The sequence below is a fragment of the Drosophila tropicalis genome, unplaced genomic scaffold, assembly GCF_018151085.1.
Source record: "Drosophila tropicalis isolate 14030-0801.00 unplaced genomic scaffold, ASM1815108v1 contig_993, whole genome shotgun sequence".
NCBI classification, from domain to species: Eukaryota; Metazoa; Arthropoda; class Insecta; order Diptera; family Drosophilidae; genus Drosophila; species Drosophila tropicalis.
The window spans coordinates 815342-833036 of record NW_027173497.1 but is presented as its reverse complement, the minus strand read 5'-3'; the positions used below and the strand labels follow the sequence as shown (position 1 = coordinate 833036).

Here is a 17695-nt window from a genome sequence, read left to right as displayed (position 1 = left end):
AATTTTTAAATAGCCAGTTTCTGCGCGTCTATTAAACTAGTCTGCATACCAAATTTGATGTCTCTAGCTATTATACTTTTTAGGAAAAACAGTGTTATGCGATTCCTGGGGGCGTAAGGGGGCGTGGCAAAAAGTTTGAACAATTACTTTCTGCGCGCTAACTAAACGGGTATACAAACTAAATTTGATGTCTCTAGCTGTTATACTTTTTTAGAAAAATAGTTTTATGTGATACCTGGGGGCGGAAGGGGGCGTGGCAAAATTTTTAAATAGCAAATATCTGCGCGTCTATTAAACTAGTCTGCATACCAAATTTGATGTCTCTAGCTATTATACTTTTTAAGAAAAATAGTTTTATGTGATTCCTGGGGGCGTAAAGGGTCGTGGCCGAAATTCCAATTAACTCTATATACATATGTAGGTACATATGTACATAATACACGAGTATACATTCCAAATTTGGTGGCTCTAGCTCTTATAGTCTCCGAGATCTGCGTGTTCATACGGACGGACGGACGGACGGACAGACGGACATGGCTAGATCGACTCGGCTGTTGATCCTGATCAAGAATATATACACTTTATAGGGTCGGAGAAGCTTCCTTCTGCCTGTTACATACATTTTGGCGACTTTAATATACCATTTCAACCTATGGGTGTATGGTATAAAAATAAAGGGTTTTGTTTCATTTAACTAATTTTTTTCAATGGTTAACTGTTTAATAGATATTTTTAAATCAAATTATAAAAAACAGAAACAAAAACAATAAGGGTGAAACTTAAAAAACAACAAAAACTTAGATTACACATATTTGTTCTTAATCAGCAGCATATAACCATGTCTGTCGGGCCGTCCGTCCGTCGCTCCCTTTGCGTTTTACTCAGCCATTTTAAATGCTACCGAGATAAAATGTTTATAGTTTATTTACGTTTTTTTATAGTGATATATAGGGAAAATAGGTGATGGATTTGGAGTATCCCTATGAAATTAAGTTTTGTGACAGTTTTGGCTATAGAACATAGGATTCCAAAATTTTCATTAGACTTTGGCGTTCGTATGTGAGCTGTATGATATAGTGGTCCGATCCGGCTGAATCCGAAATCTAGCTTTAGCCGATTTTTCCACTTTGCAACACTGAAATTTCAAGTAGCGTAAGTAAATATTTACCTTATTAATTCCTACCACTAGGTAGTCCATAAGGCCGTTGTTGGCCGTAGGCTAGTGGTGGCGCTAGAGTGCAGGTGTGTTTGTAAAACTGAGCGAGATAGCATATGTTATAATAAAAAAACGTACATTTGGTCTTTGAAATTATACATATTTGTTTCAATTGGGGCATGGTATACCGAAGTCGACGAGACGACTTACTTTATTTTATTACTCCCTATAAAGTACCTAAATACATTTAATATATGTAACTTCGGGCGGAAATTTGTTGGAAGTTTTTGGTAAAATTAAAACCAGGGCCTACAAACTTCAACTTTACTAATACGGACCATAGATCAATTTCAAAGATTGGTAGTTGCATCTGATGTGAAATAAGCAATTCCCAGCAATAATTTGCACCCTTAACAATTTGTTTGACCATAATTCGATACTTTTCAGTTGGCTAGAATAATAGGTGTGACCAACAAATCTGGTAACAATTTGGAAGCAATTCTCTATATTTTACGATTGTATTAAGTCTCCATAATTTGTTTCATACTCCTGGACGCAGACGACAACTTTTATCTGCAGGACTTTATACGTGTGTGGCACTCTGTATTTCAATATTTTTTCCAAAAATTGTGAGCATGTTAGGGCAAGCAATGTTGACAATTGGTTTTTATACCCTTGCAGAGAGTATTATAAAATTGGTCAGGTGTTTGTAACGCACAGAAGGAGACGTTTCCGACCCCATAAAGTATATATTTTCTTGATCAGCATGAGAAGCTGAGTCGATATAGCCATTTTCCTTCATCAGCTATCTTAAGATATTTGACCTACTTATAACCCGGGCAAGACAAGGTAGAAAATTGTCAGGATCGGACCACTATGTCATTTACATACATAGGTATAGATGAAACATAGGTGAAGTATTTTGAGCATCTCTATGAAATTTACTAATATGTTTTTTTTAATAAAAACATCAGATCCCGAAATTTTTATCAGATCGGACAAAAATCAAATCAGAATCAGATCAGAGAAACAGTTTGGAACATGTAAAAATATTATGGCCAAGGACTGCAAGGGTATATGAACTTCGGCACAAAAAAATGTAGCTTCTTTGATATTTTTATACCCTTGCAAAAAGTGTATATTAATTTTGGTCAAAAGTGTGCAATAACGTCGTTACTTTTTAGGCAACTGTCATAAAAACTTGTATGTATATCTCAGTTTTACATAGCTATTAGTGGCTTTGCTAAATTAAATCAAGATCGGGTGACTATATCATTTAGCTCCCATTGGAATGATCGGTGGAAAACAGTGACTTTGATCAACAACTTTGTTGTGTGGCATGCTAAGGCTTTTTCAATAAATATTTAACATCAGAATTAAAAAAAAATCTCAATTTTTATATATGTACATACATATGTATGTATGTACATACATATGTATGTATGTACATAAATATGTATGTATAATTATGAGTCAAAAGTGTATTATCAATTTTACAAATTTTGGCTAATGTGTCCAAGAGATCAGACCATCCCAAACTGCGAAATTGGTCCAAAGTCAGGGCCCTATGGTGGCCACTAAAGAATGTAACATAAATTACCAAATATATTTAATGTCACAAAAAAATATAAAATACATTTGCATCTACATAAGAATGTATGAATGTACATACATATGTACATACATGTATGAACACACCTCAGACCTTTAAGGTCAGTGGCTAACAGATTAGACTTACTAACTATGCTGCGCATGTTTGTTGTCAACCATAGAAAAAATCCATCAACAACTTCAATTTCATAAGTATGAAATATACATATGCATGTATGTACGTGTGTATATACGCACGTACATATATGTACATACATACATAAGTTCATACATACATATGTACATACATACATACATAGTTCTTCAAACTTTTGCTAATGACGACACACGGCGACACAGTTGGCAAAAAGACATTCTATTTTTGGGCAATAAACTTGCTTTAGACGAAGACCAGACAAGAGACGACGCGCACGCACAGTGCTTTTGGTGTTTAATGGAAAGCAGAAAGTTTACCTGCTGAAATGTTTGTAGGTTCTTGCATCATGCGTACGTTTGAAGAGCATGTGGCAAATTCTTACCCGGTGAGAAGAACGTACAAACGCTTGGATAAAGAAATACAGATGTACATACATATGTATGTATGTACATACATACATACATACAAACATGCAAAGAAAAGAGATGTAAAGAGAGAGAGAAAAAACAAAGAGTAAACGCAGCTGTGTCGACCCACAAATAACAATATTGAATGCAAAGTCAAAGTTGAACGTAAAAAAAGCAGGCAAAGGCAAACGCAAAAGCAGAAGTTCCGACGACAGTTTCGTCGACTAGACGCATAAAGGGGAGTAAAAATTGTGTTTCAAACTTAGTTTGAATTCAGAGCGTGCAGAGAGCGGTCGCAATTTAAAAAAGACAAATTTGAATTGGGTTTTTTTTTTTTTTAACCATGTGTCCTCTTTATTAAAATAAATCGTAGTAGACAGAAAAATATGTCTCTTTACTTAAAACGAACTCTAACAGCAAGATCCACGTGTGAGCTATGATAACTGTTCAGTACAAAAAAAAAAAATGAAATACAAATACAAAGGCAAACAAACAAAAGCATGTGGCCTAGTACAACAAACACAACAACACGAGATAAAAATTGTATTTGAAACGTTTCAAATAATATTCACGCTGGCACTAGAAAACAGTGCACTGAAAACTAAGAACGATAAAAGCAATGAAATTATATGAATAATACATAAATACATACATACATAGAACAAATAAAAAATTTAAAAAACGATTTCAAATTAAAGAAAAATAAATCTTTAAGAAACGCTTAGTTTAAGCAAAATCACAAAAACATGGCGCGAGTTCAGGCTAGCGAAACATTAATTCCCCGCCAAGTATTTGAGGTGCCTTCAGCAGAAGCCTCTGGCAAGCAACGTGCTCGCTCCGGTTCAACCACTTCGAAGAGTTCCAGCAATGTTTCGGGTGTTCAGTTGAAAAAACAAATCGGTCTTCTTGACGGCGTGGCCATCATTGTCGGTGTGATTGTCGGCTCTGGCATTTTTGTCAGCCCCAAAGGAGTACTCAAGTTTTCCGGTTCCATTGGACAATCGCTTATTGTTTGGGTATTATGCGGAGTACTCAGCATGGTGGGAGCTCTATGTTATGCGGAATTGGGTGAGTAATGAGGTGGGTGATAAAAATACGCTCCTATTTTTTTTTCATGTTTACAATTACATACATATGTATGTATGTATGTATGTACATATAAAAATACGTGAATACATATGTATGTATGTATGTATGTACATTTGTATATTTTTTGGTTAGCTTGCAGTTCATAAAGTATTTAGTATAAGTAGTTCAAGTAAACTTGCTGATTTAATACAAATTTATATAGGAGGTCATGTCGACTTTTTGACACTGTCTTACTATTAAAATGAAAATGTGGTTAAGAAGTTGACCTATAGATCGACGTATGTATATATGTACATACATATGTATGTATGTATATGTACAAGTACATTCATACATGTAAGTGTGTATTTACATGTAACAAGCAAATGTACATTTAGCAAGCTACTTAATAAATCTAATCTATGTATCTAGGGCTAATTTCAGTATTATGTTTCAGTTTAGTTGATTTGCTTACAGCAGATCAATTCTTACGTCATTTGTTAAAACAGCTGAATAATTTGATCTGACAAGACCAGTTTATTAAGACTCAAACATTTTCGTAGACTGTAATTAAAATAAACTTATGGTTTCTTGAACTTGAAGCTGTCACAGAATATTAAAAAAGAACCAATAATGTGCAGAATAATTACATACCTTGCGTTTAGTGTTATTCGTTAGATGATTATATGTAACTGCAATCTAATTTAATTCTTTTATGCTAAATTTTGTATTATAAGAAAATAATGCTATTTGTCCCGTACCTTTTTAGGCACCATGATACCTAAATCAGGCGGTGATTATGCGTATATCGGAGCAGCATTTGGTCCACTTCCGGCATTTCTATATCTTTGGGTTGCCCTACTAATCTTGGTCCCGACGGGTAATGCGATAACGGCTTTGACCTTTGCACAGTATTTGCTGAAACCCTTCTGGCCATCGTGTGAGGCACCCATCGAGGCTGTTCAGCTACTTGCAGCTGCCATGATATGTAAGTTACGCTATAAGTTGGGTAGGTAAACCCAATAACTTTATGGATCTCGTCACTTCTTTTTCAAAGGTGTGTTAACTGTTATAAATTGCTATAACGTTAAATGGGTCACTCGGGTCACGGATATTTTTACGGGCACTAAAGTGGTGGCTCTTCTGGTCATAGTCGGCGCTGGAGTTTGGTATTTGTTCAATGGAAATACTGAGCACTGGGATAAGCCCTTCGATGGTGGCCTCCAATCTCCAGGCTATATAGCTTTGGCCTTCTACAGCGGCTTGTTTTCATACTCTGGATGGAACTATCTGAACTTCGTGACCGAAGAATTAAAGGATCCTTACAGAAATTTGCCAAAGGCTATATGCATATCTATGCCGGTGGTGACAATCATTTACATGATCACTAATATAGCATACTTTTCTGTACTATCCACGGAAGAAATTCTCTCATCCGACGCGGTGGCTGTGACATTTGGCGACAAAATGCTGGGATATATGTCCTGGATAATGCCATTCGCAGTGGCCTGTTCGACGTTTGGCTCGCTGAATGGAGCGATATTCGCATCGTCGAGGTTATTCTTTGTTGGAGCTAGAAATGGACATTTACCAGCTGCTATATCATTGATTAACGTAAACTGCTTGACGCCAATACCATCCCTGATATTTTTGGTAAGTTTGTACACAGAGTTCTGCACTAGTTCGATTTAATAATGTACTCTACTTAATTTCAAGGGTGCTTTGACATTGCTTTTACTCTTCATCGAGGATACCTATGTGTTGATTAACTATGTCAGTTATGTGGAGGCCCTATTTACACTCATCTCGGTGTCGGGACTTTTATGGTTACGTTATAAACAACCAAAGACAGAGCGCCCAATCCGGGTTAGTTTGATACTTCCTGTCATATATCTCATTGTTTGCCTCTTTCTGGTGATCTCGTCCTGCTCGCAATCGCCCTTCGAAGTGGGTATTGGCACAATTATAATACTATCGGGAATTCCAGTTTATTATCTCACCATACATCATCCCGTCAATTGGTTAGCAGATACATCGCAGGCCATCAATATGTGGTGTTCAAAATTTTTCATCTGTATGCCAAATCAGGAAAAATTTGATTAGGCTTTTTACAAAAATGAGCTATTGATAAGTGCCTTTCTACAAATTTTTTGAAGGATACACATTTTTTTTGTAATTAACATTAACAATAAGCCACAATTAATAGTTTAAAAAGTCATAAGGATCGCACAAAATGTTATTGTAAATAACTCAAAATTATATTCCAAATGAATTATGTATATTTCGTAAAAAAGAAGAGTTCCTTTAAAAGAAGCAAATCTAAAAGACATGTTTATATACATAGATATACACATATACAATAAAAATCCCATATACAACATAAATATAAAATATACTTTAAGATTCATATCATAAAAATAGAATTTTTGTATAATAAAGCGAATGAAAAGAACTAAATTGTCAATTAAAAATGCTGGCGGTTTTTATAAAGCCATTCAACCTGGTACAAATTAAATCATTATGCTTGATTTAACTATAATTACACAATTCAATGTAACTAGAATGTATTATTGATCAGCTTCAGGGCGAATTCTTATTCAAATATTTCTAATCTAGGTAACAAATTAAATGATCCTCAATGATTCGCAAATTTGATGGTTTATTTTTAAACAATATACTTTGACGGAAGTAAGAAATAACACAAAAACTTCCAAGAGCTTCCAATTAGGTGGCTAGGCTATTGCTGATAATGATGAATGTCTCAAAGTTTGAGGGGAAGATTGGTTTTTATTTTAAATATGGGGGAAAGGAAAATGTGGCAAAAATTGTTAACAAAATGAGCCGTAGTGTCAGAAGGTAGCAGTCAAAAGCTTCATTCCATCCGTCTTTAATAAATAATATAACTAGATTTTATTGGTAAAAACCGAAAAATTGTTTAGGCTCTGACACAGGTAACTGAAGATCATATGTACATCAAAATATATAAAATCAAATTGATTACGTATCAATCAAAAGTATTTAAAATGTCCAGTTAAAGAACTCTGCTGGATCTAAGCGCTTCAAGCTAATCAAAATCTTAACGCCCACCGAAATCTTTGAACAAAGCTTTGCATTAGCTAGTAACAGTTAAGAAGCGGGGTCATTTAAGAGCTTAACCGATACTGCTAGCGGGCACTAAAAGCTTTGGAAAGTAACGAGTACTTACTCGCTCAAAGGTGACATAGTGAAAGATACGCAGTGTTTGCCTGCAATAACCATTATTTAAAAGCCAGAGATCAGTAGCAGAGTAAAGTGCGCTTCGTAGTCGCTTCGTAGACGGATCGCCATCAGAAATGACGTTAAAATTATTGTAGTTTCAAAAAGTGGTTATTTTTTTCCGTACCATTCAAAAGAGGGTTTAAAGTGCGACGATATTTCAATGGATTCAAAATCGATCATAGTCGTGTTTCTTGTAGGAACACTTTTTAGTGCTTCGCCGGGCCAAGGCTCTACAGAATATAATCGATATTTGGGGCAGATATTTCAAAAATATGGCGATGGTGGGAGCATCAACTTTGAGGTAAATAACGAAAACTAATATGAGATAATAAAGTCTGCAGCCTTGTCTTCTCATCAGTGAATTGTAAACACGCACGCTTCGTTGGGCTTTGCGGTTAAAAATAAAATTAGTAACATTTTGTCAAATTGGTCAATACCCGACTATATTTACCTATTCGTTGTGAAAGTTCAACATTTTCTAGGTGCTAAACAAACAAAATACTTGCAGCAGGTTTATTATGCCTTTACAGTTAATCTTTATGTTCAGTTGCGATACGCAGAATAATTTCTTTATGGCACGAACTCAAACTAAAGACCAGACAAGTGTAGTTAAGTCTGTGTCGTCTTATTGTTGGCATTGTCATAAATTTAATCAACAAAGGTCTTGTATAACTTTTTATCATTGTGATATATAATATAGACTGGTCGGGCATGGGCATGAGCGCTGCGGCATGCGCGCACAGGAGGAAATCTTCACGCCTAGATTAGAAGATTGCCTGATAAGAGTACTAGCTAATGAGGAAGATGGTTCTACTGCATTTACATTTAAGCGAACCCCTGTTTAAAGAAATACACACACACACACACACACACACACACACACACACATATGCACACAGTTGTACCTTTCGCAATATGAACAAAAGTCTGACAACAGTCGCTGACCATATACAATACGCGTGTGTCTATAAACTATTCCAAGTCTAGTCCAAATTGACATTACTCATGCGTAGTCCACGTCGGCCGACACAATCCGTAAAACGCTCCATCCATACTAAATGTCAAATTAGTGAAATAGTATTGATACCCTAGATCTACCTGAATCATGTGTGAAAGGGTACTATGTAACTAAGCATAATTATACATACATACATATGTAAGTATACGTACATATGTACATACATATGTATGTATAATCAACAGTCTAGATGATCTCTCTCCGCATGACCGTGACTAATTTAAGTTTAAGGGTAGAGTCACAAAGTTTAGTTCACATCATAAATGTATCTATCTACGAAAATAGCCCGTTCCATTTGATCATGGTAAATAAAATTTGTTTTCATCAGTGAATGTTACCAGTTAATATCCAATTTTAAGCTTGTATACCTCGTCATTTGGTATGATGAAACTGTAAGTTCCGAATGAGACAGAAATGTCGAGCCAAATGTAAAGATATTGTCTAATTGTAAGATTAAAAAACTTTTGGTTAAACTAACTAAAGCTGTTTTTTTTTTAAGATTAGGGGTAGTACTCTCCATGCTCTCCAAACTATTTAGCAACCGCGTAGAGTCCTTTCCAAAACATTCAAAGGACTCGCTTCAGACAAAAAAACAGGAATTCATATGAGTATTGTGGATACAAAGCAATAATTTTTGTTATCATCACCTAACAGTCCACCAAATGTTATGAAAATATTCAATCTATGCGTACCTATTCGTGCCAACTTACTTCATTATTATTACTGAAAACATCAGCGGGTTAGAACTGGCCGACAGATACGCCAGAGTATTGTTCAGTCTTGTCTATGAATGTAAGTTTAGTTGATTTAGGATAACTTTTTAGTAGGTATGTCCAAGTCGACGCAACGAATAGCTTCACCTAAGACAGATAACGCTTGGAGCATACCAACCATGTAGAAAGATTCCGTGGGCTAACGAAATACGTGTGCTTTAATATGGAGTTCTCCAAGACTGGTTGACATTTGAATTGAAATTCTTGAAATATTTGGTATACTGTGCCAAAATCTGAGTTAACTTGGGGATCGTGTGAAAAATAATATACTTCAAATAAATAATTTAGGCACATAATAACTTAATACTGTTATGGCAATTACTTTCTCCTTTCGATTTTCGATCTCTAAGCTAGTCCATAAATAAAGATTTTCGACTCTCCCATACATATGTACATATTTACATTAGACGTTTGTGATCTTTCAGATGTATGTATGTATGTGCATATGTATGTATATACATACATCTTTTTAAATACAATTATTTTTGCTACAGTTTGACAGGTAAATCAAGCCATTATCAAAAAGAAATTACCAACAGAAATATGTATGTATGTATCTATCCGCTCTATTCTTCAGGAATATATACATACATATGTAAGCTTACATACTAGTATGTACATATATGTATACATATGTATATTTAATAAAATATATGTAGGAATACATATGTATGTATGTTTGCATGTATTTGCAAACATAATCTGCGATAATCTGCAAATTGTGGAAACCATACAAAAAGGTGTCAATTAAATTTTAGATACAGATATGTGAGAGATTGCCTAAAGTGGAACAGCGAGGATGCCGCATTAAAATCACTTTAATAGCACTACAATATTTGAACAATTAACCAACCTACATAGATAACACGAGCTTAAACAGTTGTCAGCTGCGATGTTAAAGGCGGTTGTTACTTTAATTAAATGAATCGTGCATTAATCGCATTCACCATTAATTTACTTATCCAGGGTCTCGAACATTTGATGTTCAGTTTGGGACTGGGACAGATTCAATTCGAACCTTCGCACACCCTGAAAGAGCATCGACCCCAGGGCTACAACGAAAGGAAAGTCAACTCAAGTGCCATCGGACAGCAGACTAAACTTAATTCACCGGGCGAAGATGCCGCGCCCGATGTTCAAGTAGTGGTCATAAGAAATCACACAGATGTAACAAGTTCCATGCCTGACTTCTTGGAAATACACGATCCGAAGCATCGCCACCCCAGAGAAAGCAGAGGTAAGTCGCAATAACATAATGCTTGGCAAAAACCAAATAGACTTCATAAAGAGATAATCTAGAAGGTAAACAGGTAATTTAGATAGCACTCCAAGTAACCAACAAGGCAATAAATGCCAAGTCCAGGGATTTTCTTAGCACAATCAACTGAAAAGTACTTATGTACATAAATGACAATTATACATACATATGTACATACATACATGATTACATACATACATACATATGTACATATATGCTGGAAAATTCAATTATTACGTATTTCCATGAGTCTTCCGCTACATTCCGCCACTGCTGGCAGACAAATTTATTTCAATGTTAGTACATACATATGTACATATGTATGTACATTGTACATACTTACATACATATGATTGTACATATTTATGTACATACATATGTGTAAACATAAATCAAGAATGAAATGTGGGCACTTTTTTTCAATCGCCAACAATAGCTGCTACAGCTTTGGGTATGGCTATAAACGGCTTAGACATGCCTTTCTCAAATTCAATGTTGGATTTATACATACAGACACAGTTCCGTCAGTAAATGCATTTTCAGTTCCGGAAGTAAGCAATAGAAACGAGATGCTATAACAAAATAAGATAAATTGAAATTTATTTTAGCAAAGAAACCCAATGTCAACCCAATATCAACACTACAAAAGGCTATAGGAAACTATATGTTCTCCAACGATAAGACATCCAAATAAATAAAAATATTCAACTGTTTCAGCCTTACGGCTTAAATATAAATGTTGCATAAGTGCAGTTGGGAAACCAATATCTATTACTTCGGAAAACTAATTATTGCAAGGATAACTATTACAAACTTTTCCGTCCTGATTTAATTGAGTCCTGAGTGCAATTGTTTTTAATAGATGCACATACATACATATGTGCATTGTGTGTATTTAATTGAACTATTCAGCAGCACCAGAAGGCGAGCCGTTACCTGCAGCTGACTGTCTATCCCCCAAATCCCTGCTCTCGCTTCTTGTAGATCACAATGATTTAATCAAGAACAAACTGTATCGAAGAGATTTTACAAAGGACACAACTATGGCTGAGGAACGACTCCACAACCATGAAGAAGAATACAATGACTTTATTAACTCAGTGCGCATTACGCCAAGGGCGTTTATGAAGTTGTGTCCCGCACTTTTATCGCAAATAGACAATGGCGTGTGCATTCAGCCAGTGCCCCGCACGCATGACGAGCAGAGTGGAAAATATAAGATATGGAGTGGTAAGTAATAGTTATGCCAAATGTGATTGTTTCGCATGTTAATTTTACAATATTCTAGCGTGGTTATTTGCAAGTATCTCGATGCTCGTTCTTTCCGTGTGCGGCTTATTGGGCATTCTGCTCGTTCCGTTGATGAAGACTACGGCGTATCACGGGATACTCAAGTTCTTGGTGGCCATTGCGGTGGGGACTTTGGCTGGTGACGCTCTCATGCATTTGCTACCGCACGCTCTGTTTAAAGAAAAAAAAACATGAGCATGCAGTCGAATCGATGATGGGAACTGGCCACAAGCATAGTAGTGAAGCTGCTCTGTTGTGCGGCTGCTCTTTTTGGCCGCATTGTTTATGTACATGTTGGAAAACCTGTTGCCTCTATTGAAGGACAATCATGAGGCTCACGGTCATAGTCATGGACATGGTCACTCGCACGGCCACGTGGACAAACCGGAGGAAGCTTTGCCACCACGCGAATTAAACACCATGTTGCAGGAGTCCAAGCTTGATAAAAAATCACCTGAGCGGCCACTTAGTTCCGTTGCTTTCATGGTCATAATAGGAGATGGACTGCACAATCTTACAGATGGTTTGGCAATTGGAGCTGCCTTTGCCAGTGATCCTGTTACAGGTTTAGCAACCACTTTTGCTGTCCTCTGCCATGAACTACCTCACGAACTGGGTGACTTTGCTTTGCTCCTCCAAACAGGGGTATCGATTCGTCGGGCTGTTTATATGAATATTGTAAGTTCAGTTTTAAGTTTTGTAGGAATGTCGATAGGATTATTCATTGCTGGAGTCGGCAATGATATGACCCAATGGATTTATGCGGCTACAGCTGGTTCTTTTCTTTATATAGCTTTTGCTGATCTAGTGCCTACTATGAGTGTAGCTCACAATCCAAACATGGCAAAAGATCCAAAAGGAATACTAATACAAATATTTGGTATTTTGTTGGGAGGTTTAATAATGTTACTGATTGCAGTGAATGAACATGACTTGGAGGGCTTGTTCAAAAGTTTCTAATGCACTGCAAATAAAACAACCATTGAATGTTTATTTAGGAATCTCAGTCTTAGAATTTACATAAATTAATGACAAAAATCTCCACCTGGTGATTTGTTTTGGGACCTCCCCTATAGTTTCAACTAAATGTAAGTGTTCAAACTTGTTAAGGTCGAGGAAGCTAAGTGCGAAGTGTACATATTTATAACCCTCTGTAGTCCTTGGCCATAAACTTTATATTTTCCCCAACTCTTCTTTGGAGTCTTAATACATAAAACTGTGCACACTCTCACTCTCACTCTGTCCCATTCTATTTCGCTATACCGGTAATTGTCCTTCCCCCAATCCCTAAGCAAGACAATTGTATGTGTGTAAATATAATAACTTGAATCTTTGAATCTATGAGGTTTCACAGTAAAATCTCATGTTTAAATTTTATAAAAATACTCTAACTCTTTGCTGATTTTTCGCATAGCACTAAATGTGACCTGTACAAACTGTTAAAACTAGCTTAAATACCAAGCTTCATCCTAATGGCTTCAAAATTAATGATTGAGACAAAATTAATAAATACCCCAGTTTCTTAAGAGTATACATATATGTACATACATACACATACACACATCTGAAAATTTTTAGATGCATTTTTTTGTACCATTTCACTTTCTGGGTGCATGATTTAAAGTGTAATCCTATGCCATTTATTAATTGTGTCTTAATCAGAGTGTACAAAATACACTTTCTGACTTTTTGTGATTGATTCTTAAAACACCCTTAAGCTTTTTGACTTTTTTTCACCTGATAATATTGGGTTATGCATGTACATACGTATATGAATAAATCTTATACATACGTACATAGATATCCTCTATATTATGAGAAATCTCTTGTTTAATTATTGTGAAAACTATTTTAAGATTACGAAATCAAAACATTATTTTTTGCCGGCTCGAGATTCAAAACAAAAAAATTTGTGTTTGTATTTGCTAATACATTTGGACACCTTCTACAGATGTGTCTGTTTCCGACAAAGTCCAAAATAATGTTGTTTTTATTTTCAACCACGAACAAGCAAAATAATAGTTTGATACATCTAACGACCGCCAAACTAAAGAATGAGTGTAAAGTTCTCGGAATTCAGTGTTACCACATAGTTTATCGTTTGATTAGCACCTAAGATAAATATAAGTATAATAAGAATATAGTGAACGAAAATAAAAGCGTACTTCTATTAAAATGAAATCGGATTATCGTCCAAGTCTCTTTAATGCGCTCTATACACCTTAACATTAAACAGTTTAAGATATTTGCATTTGTTGTGGCTCTTCGAATGGTTCATGAGGCAGGCGAGCGGAATTCTTAAAATATAAATAAAAAATGTAAATGTTTTTAATATGGGGTTTATATAGAGAAGCTGTAAAATAGTAGCCAATAAAACATTTAGCTTACCAATTTCTGGGCACGTTGTTCTAGCAAGCCGAAGGCAAAATGATTTAGCATATATCCGCTGGGCAAGGCTATTCCCTGAATGCGATAAAAAGCGCCAGATGAGCCTTCATTCGCCAATTTATGCGAGACTCCGATAGTACACTTGCCTAAAAAACGGGTGGATGCTACCATGGGTCCACGTGAGATATCTATGTGATCGCCTACTCGATAGAGGGTCACGCGGCCTTGGTTTTGTTTTCCTATACTGGGAAGTTGTTCACTTTTATAACGTGAATCTTTAAACATCTCATAAGCCAACTCTTGTTGCACATCCAGCCGCTCGATTGGAAGGTCCTGGGCTGCCATTTTTACCATTTCAGCGGAAATGGCACGTAATTCAGACTTTGACGGCTGCCAGCTTTGACTACTAAGAACTATGTCATGCACAAAACTACCGGATTTAACTAAAAAAAAAGACAATACACACGTATTAATGTAAAATATTACTGATATTCTGGTCGTTACGACTTACTATTAGGTCCAGGGAAACTGTGTAATTGTAGATTAGCCTCTGATTTGAATGACTTGTGCAAAGCGGCTCCCAACAAAAAACTGCAGGTCCTCCAAAATGCTCTAAAAACAGAGGAAACCATTGTTACCCTTCTTTGCTAGTGAATGTACATGTACTATCATACTTATTAATTACATGTGGTTCAGATACATTAAAAGGTAAAAGCTGCAAGGTGCACGACTCCTGCAATGGTCGATGCATATCCCAAGGAATTGTGCCATCGATTAGGGCCAAAGCCGAACGTTTGCAATGTCCCTCACTCAAGTGCTGGGCACAATTATACGGCGTGGAGATGTGATTATTCATCAACAACGTAACATCTTCGGGTAGTCCTAAATAACGAACTTCGATTTTCTCAATTCGACCAACGGCATCCCGCTGACGTCGCTGTTCCTGATTAAACAATTCATTGCGTGTACCAATGGCAGAGGAACTAAATTTGGCTGTAAGTTATTCAAAATTTAATTAATTTACTTTGAGTAAAAAATAAATATGAATTAATAGACCAAAAGCGGCATTGTGCACAAAAATGTGCCTGTATTATGTAAAACAATTGATCCATTTTTTATCAAAGAAGAATATGAGTATCAATCAAGCCACCTTTTGTACGATATTGTTCCAGGTTTCTAATAGCACACCAAGTTGCTTTATGTATTTTAGTTGCCGCGGACATGGCAATTTATAATTTTTTTTTTTTTAGAATTTTATTATTATGTTAGAGCTGGAGAGACATGTGTAATGGTAGCATCGATGTTATCGATATTTTTGTAAAAAGTAATGTATCGATGTTGTTGTCATCTTGGGCCAAATTCATTTTTTTCTGGCATACATATACCTCAAATTAAATATTAGAGGTGCACATTTTCGCAAGCCTATTAGTAGGACTAATCAATGTCAATTTGAGAATTTTTACTATTTGCATTTTAACACATTTACAATACAACATTTTACAATATAACTCATTGTATTGTATGTTATATAAAAAAAACGAACGATTCTCATTTCTAAATGATTTCTTGATTTAAATAATGTTCATTCGATATTATCTTTAAACTTCAAAAAATTCAATATTACCAAACATCGATATTTTATTTTATGCTCCATATTATGTGCAACATTTTAAAATGAGTGCGCATAAATGTATTTAAAATATGGTAACACTAATATACCGTCTTAACTTGACAAATTCTATATTTTTTACAATAAAATATATTGTGGAGTTTTTTTTTTTTGCATTGCACATTTATCTTGTTCATGTTTGTTAGAAAAACACAACAATTTCATACATTTTTAATATTTATCGAATTTTATTCCACTCGCATCACTGATATTAAAAACCACTTGGCAACACCAATAAATAACAGTGTTAGAAACCATTGGAACTGCTGCTACAATTTTGTTTGTCATTCCGCTTTAACTCTTCGTCTTTACAAAAAGTAATTTACAAAATATAAAATGGATTTGGATTTGGCTCGCGATTTGCCAAAAGCTGGTTTTAATTTCGACAATTGCAAGCGGTAAGTTAGAAAAACGAAATGTGCTGTGATCTATCTTATATTTTTCTCTTAGCAATTTTATTCTCTTGCAACAAGGCTTTAAGCCGCCTACCATGACCAAGACGGGCACCACTATCGTTGGTATTATATATAAAGATGGTGTTATCCTCGGAGCAGACACTAGAGCCACCGAGGGACCAATAGTGTCGGATAAGAATTGCAGCAAGATACATTATCTTGCAGAAAACATTTAGTAAGCAATAATTTTTATAAGAATGCCCCGAAGTAAATGCAAAACTAATTAACTTTTTTCCCACAGCTGCTGTGGTGCTGGCACAGCTGCAGATACAGAGATGACCACGGATTTGATTTCATCTCAGTTGGAGTTGCACCGCTTAAACACAAATCGCCAGGTCCGCGTGGTGGCCGCCAATGTGATGCTGAAGCAGATGCTTTTCCGCTACCAGGGTCATATTAGCGCGGCTCTGGTGTTGGGAGGTGTAGATAAGACAGGACCACATCTATATTCCATTCATCCCCATGGCAGCTCGGACAAGTTACCTTATGCTACCATGGGCTCTGGCAGTTTGGCCGCCATGTCTGTATTTGAAAGTCGTTGGAAACCCGATATGTCAGAGGAGGATGGTAAGCTATTGGTCCGAGATGCAATTGCTTTTGGCATTTTCAACGATTTGGGGTCTGGCTCAAACGTTGACCTTTGCGTAATTCGCGAAAATAGCGTGGAGTACTTGCGCAACTTCGAGCTTGCCAATAAGAAAGGGGAACGAAAATTGGACTATCGCTTTAAGCGCGGCACAACTTCTGTTTTACATACCACCATAAAGGACTTACAGATCACCGAGCGTGTCCATACAGTAGTGCCCATGGAAACTTAGAGTATAGATTATCTCTTTCATAATGTCACATTTTTTTCCATGGAGGGCTTTAATAAATTGCAAAGAAGATTTGCTTTAATTTCATTTTGTGGTTGAATTACTCTTTTATTAGAACTTTGAGTGAGTATTATGCTTCGGTCTAATCATTAATTCTAAAACTATACGTTGCTTTGGTCGAAAACATGCCTTTACGAGAGTTTCCTAGCCGACGACTATTTAAATATCATTTATTAACTGTCGCATTCATTTGGATTTACTTATATACATACATATTAAAACGACTATTTGGATCCACAAACGCAGTGAACCCGGAAACATTAGACACAACAATTAAGTTTAACTATACATACAATTTATCCAAAACTCGACATGCTAAAAATTTCACTATTA

At 35.9% G+C, this 17695-nt stretch overlaps 4 protein-coding genes across 4 annotated transcripts; 3 read left to right on the top strand and 1 right to left on the bottom strand.

The window, feature by feature from the left end:
* The first annotated feature begins 3567 nt into the window (after positions 1–3567).
* On the top strand, positions 3568–6646 carry mnd (minidiscs). Its single transcript, XM_068302471.1, has 4 exons — positions 3568–4378; positions 5148–5366; positions 5436–6031; positions 6095–6646. The coding sequence occupies exons 1-4, from the start codon at positions 4057–4059 to the stop codon at positions 6479–6481; spliced, it is 1524 nt and encodes a 507-aa protein (XP_068158572.1). The 5' UTR covers positions 3568–4056; the 3' UTR covers positions 6482–6646.
* Positions 6647–7644: 998 nt separating this feature from the next.
* Zip71B (Zinc/iron regulated transporter-related protein 71B) lies at positions 7645–14156 on the top strand. The gene is given in 6 exon segments (XM_068302433.1): positions 7645–7937; positions 10394–10664; positions 11601–11915; positions 11974–12158; positions 12160–12238; positions 12241–14156. Coding segments are annotated over 6 exon segments (1686 nt in total). The 5' UTR covers positions 7645–7796; the 3' UTR covers positions 12936–14156.
* Positions 14141–15668, bottom strand: mRpL39 (mitochondrial ribosomal protein L39). The gene is made up of 5 exons (XM_068302434.1): positions 15514–15668; positions 15038–15356; positions 14875–14975; positions 14364–14806; positions 14141–14272 (listed from the first exon to the last, which is right to left on the bottom strand). The coding sequence occupies exons 1-5, from the start codon at positions 15584–15586 to the stop codon at positions 14213–14215; spliced, it is 996 nt and encodes a 331-aa protein (XP_068158535.1). The 5' UTR covers positions 15587–15668; the 3' UTR covers positions 14141–14212.
* A 609-nt stretch (positions 15669–16277) lies between these two features.
* Positions 16278–17389, top strand: Prosbeta2 (Proteasome beta2 subunit). The gene is made up of 3 exons (XM_068302418.1): positions 16278–16430; positions 16483–16662; positions 16729–17389. Exons 1-3 carry the CDS (start codon positions 16369–16371, stop codon positions 17303–17305), a joined length of 819 nt encoding a protein of 272 aa, XP_068158519.1. The 5' UTR covers positions 16278–16368; the 3' UTR covers positions 17306–17389.
* The last annotated feature ends 306 nt before the right edge of the window (positions 17390–17695 follow it).

Bases quoted from the DNA above. Each gene is read 5' to 3' on its own strand.
- mnd (XM_068302471.1), top strand. From the start codon at position 4,057: ATGGCGCGAGTTCAGGCTAGCGAAACATTAATTCCCCGCCAAGTATTT. The intron at 4,379-5,147 runs GTGAGTAATGAG...GTACCTTTTTAG, and splicing joins TCTATGTTATGCGGAATTGG to GCACCATGATACCTAAATCA. The intron at 5,367-5,435 runs GTAAGTTACGCT...TCTTTTTCAAAG, and splicing joins ACTTGCAGCTGCCATGATAT to GTGTGTTAACTGTTATAAAT.
- Prosbeta2 (XM_068302418.1), top strand. From the start codon at position 16,369: ATGGATTTGGATTTGGCTCGCGATTTGCCAAAAGCTGGTTTTAATTTC. The intron at 16,431-16,482 runs GTAAGTTAGAAA...TTTTTCTCTTAG, and splicing joins AATTTCGACAATTGCAAGCG to CAATTTTATTCTCTTGCAAC. The intron at 16,663-16,728 runs GTAAGCAATAAT...TTTTTCCCACAG, and splicing joins TATCTTGCAGAAAACATTTA to CTGCTGTGGTGCTGGCACAG.
- mRpL39 (XM_068302434.1), bottom strand. From the start codon at position 15,586: ATGTCCGCGGCAACTAAAATACATAAAGCAACTTGGTGTGCTATTAGA. The intron at 15,357-15,513 runs GTGGCTTGATTG...AATAACTTACAG, and splicing joins GGAACAATATCGTACAAAAG to CCAAATTTAGTTCCTCTGCC. The intron at 14,273-14,363 runs GTAAGCTAAATG...TTATATTTTAAG, and splicing joins AACAACGTGCCCAGAAATTG to AATTCCGCTCGCCTGCCTCA.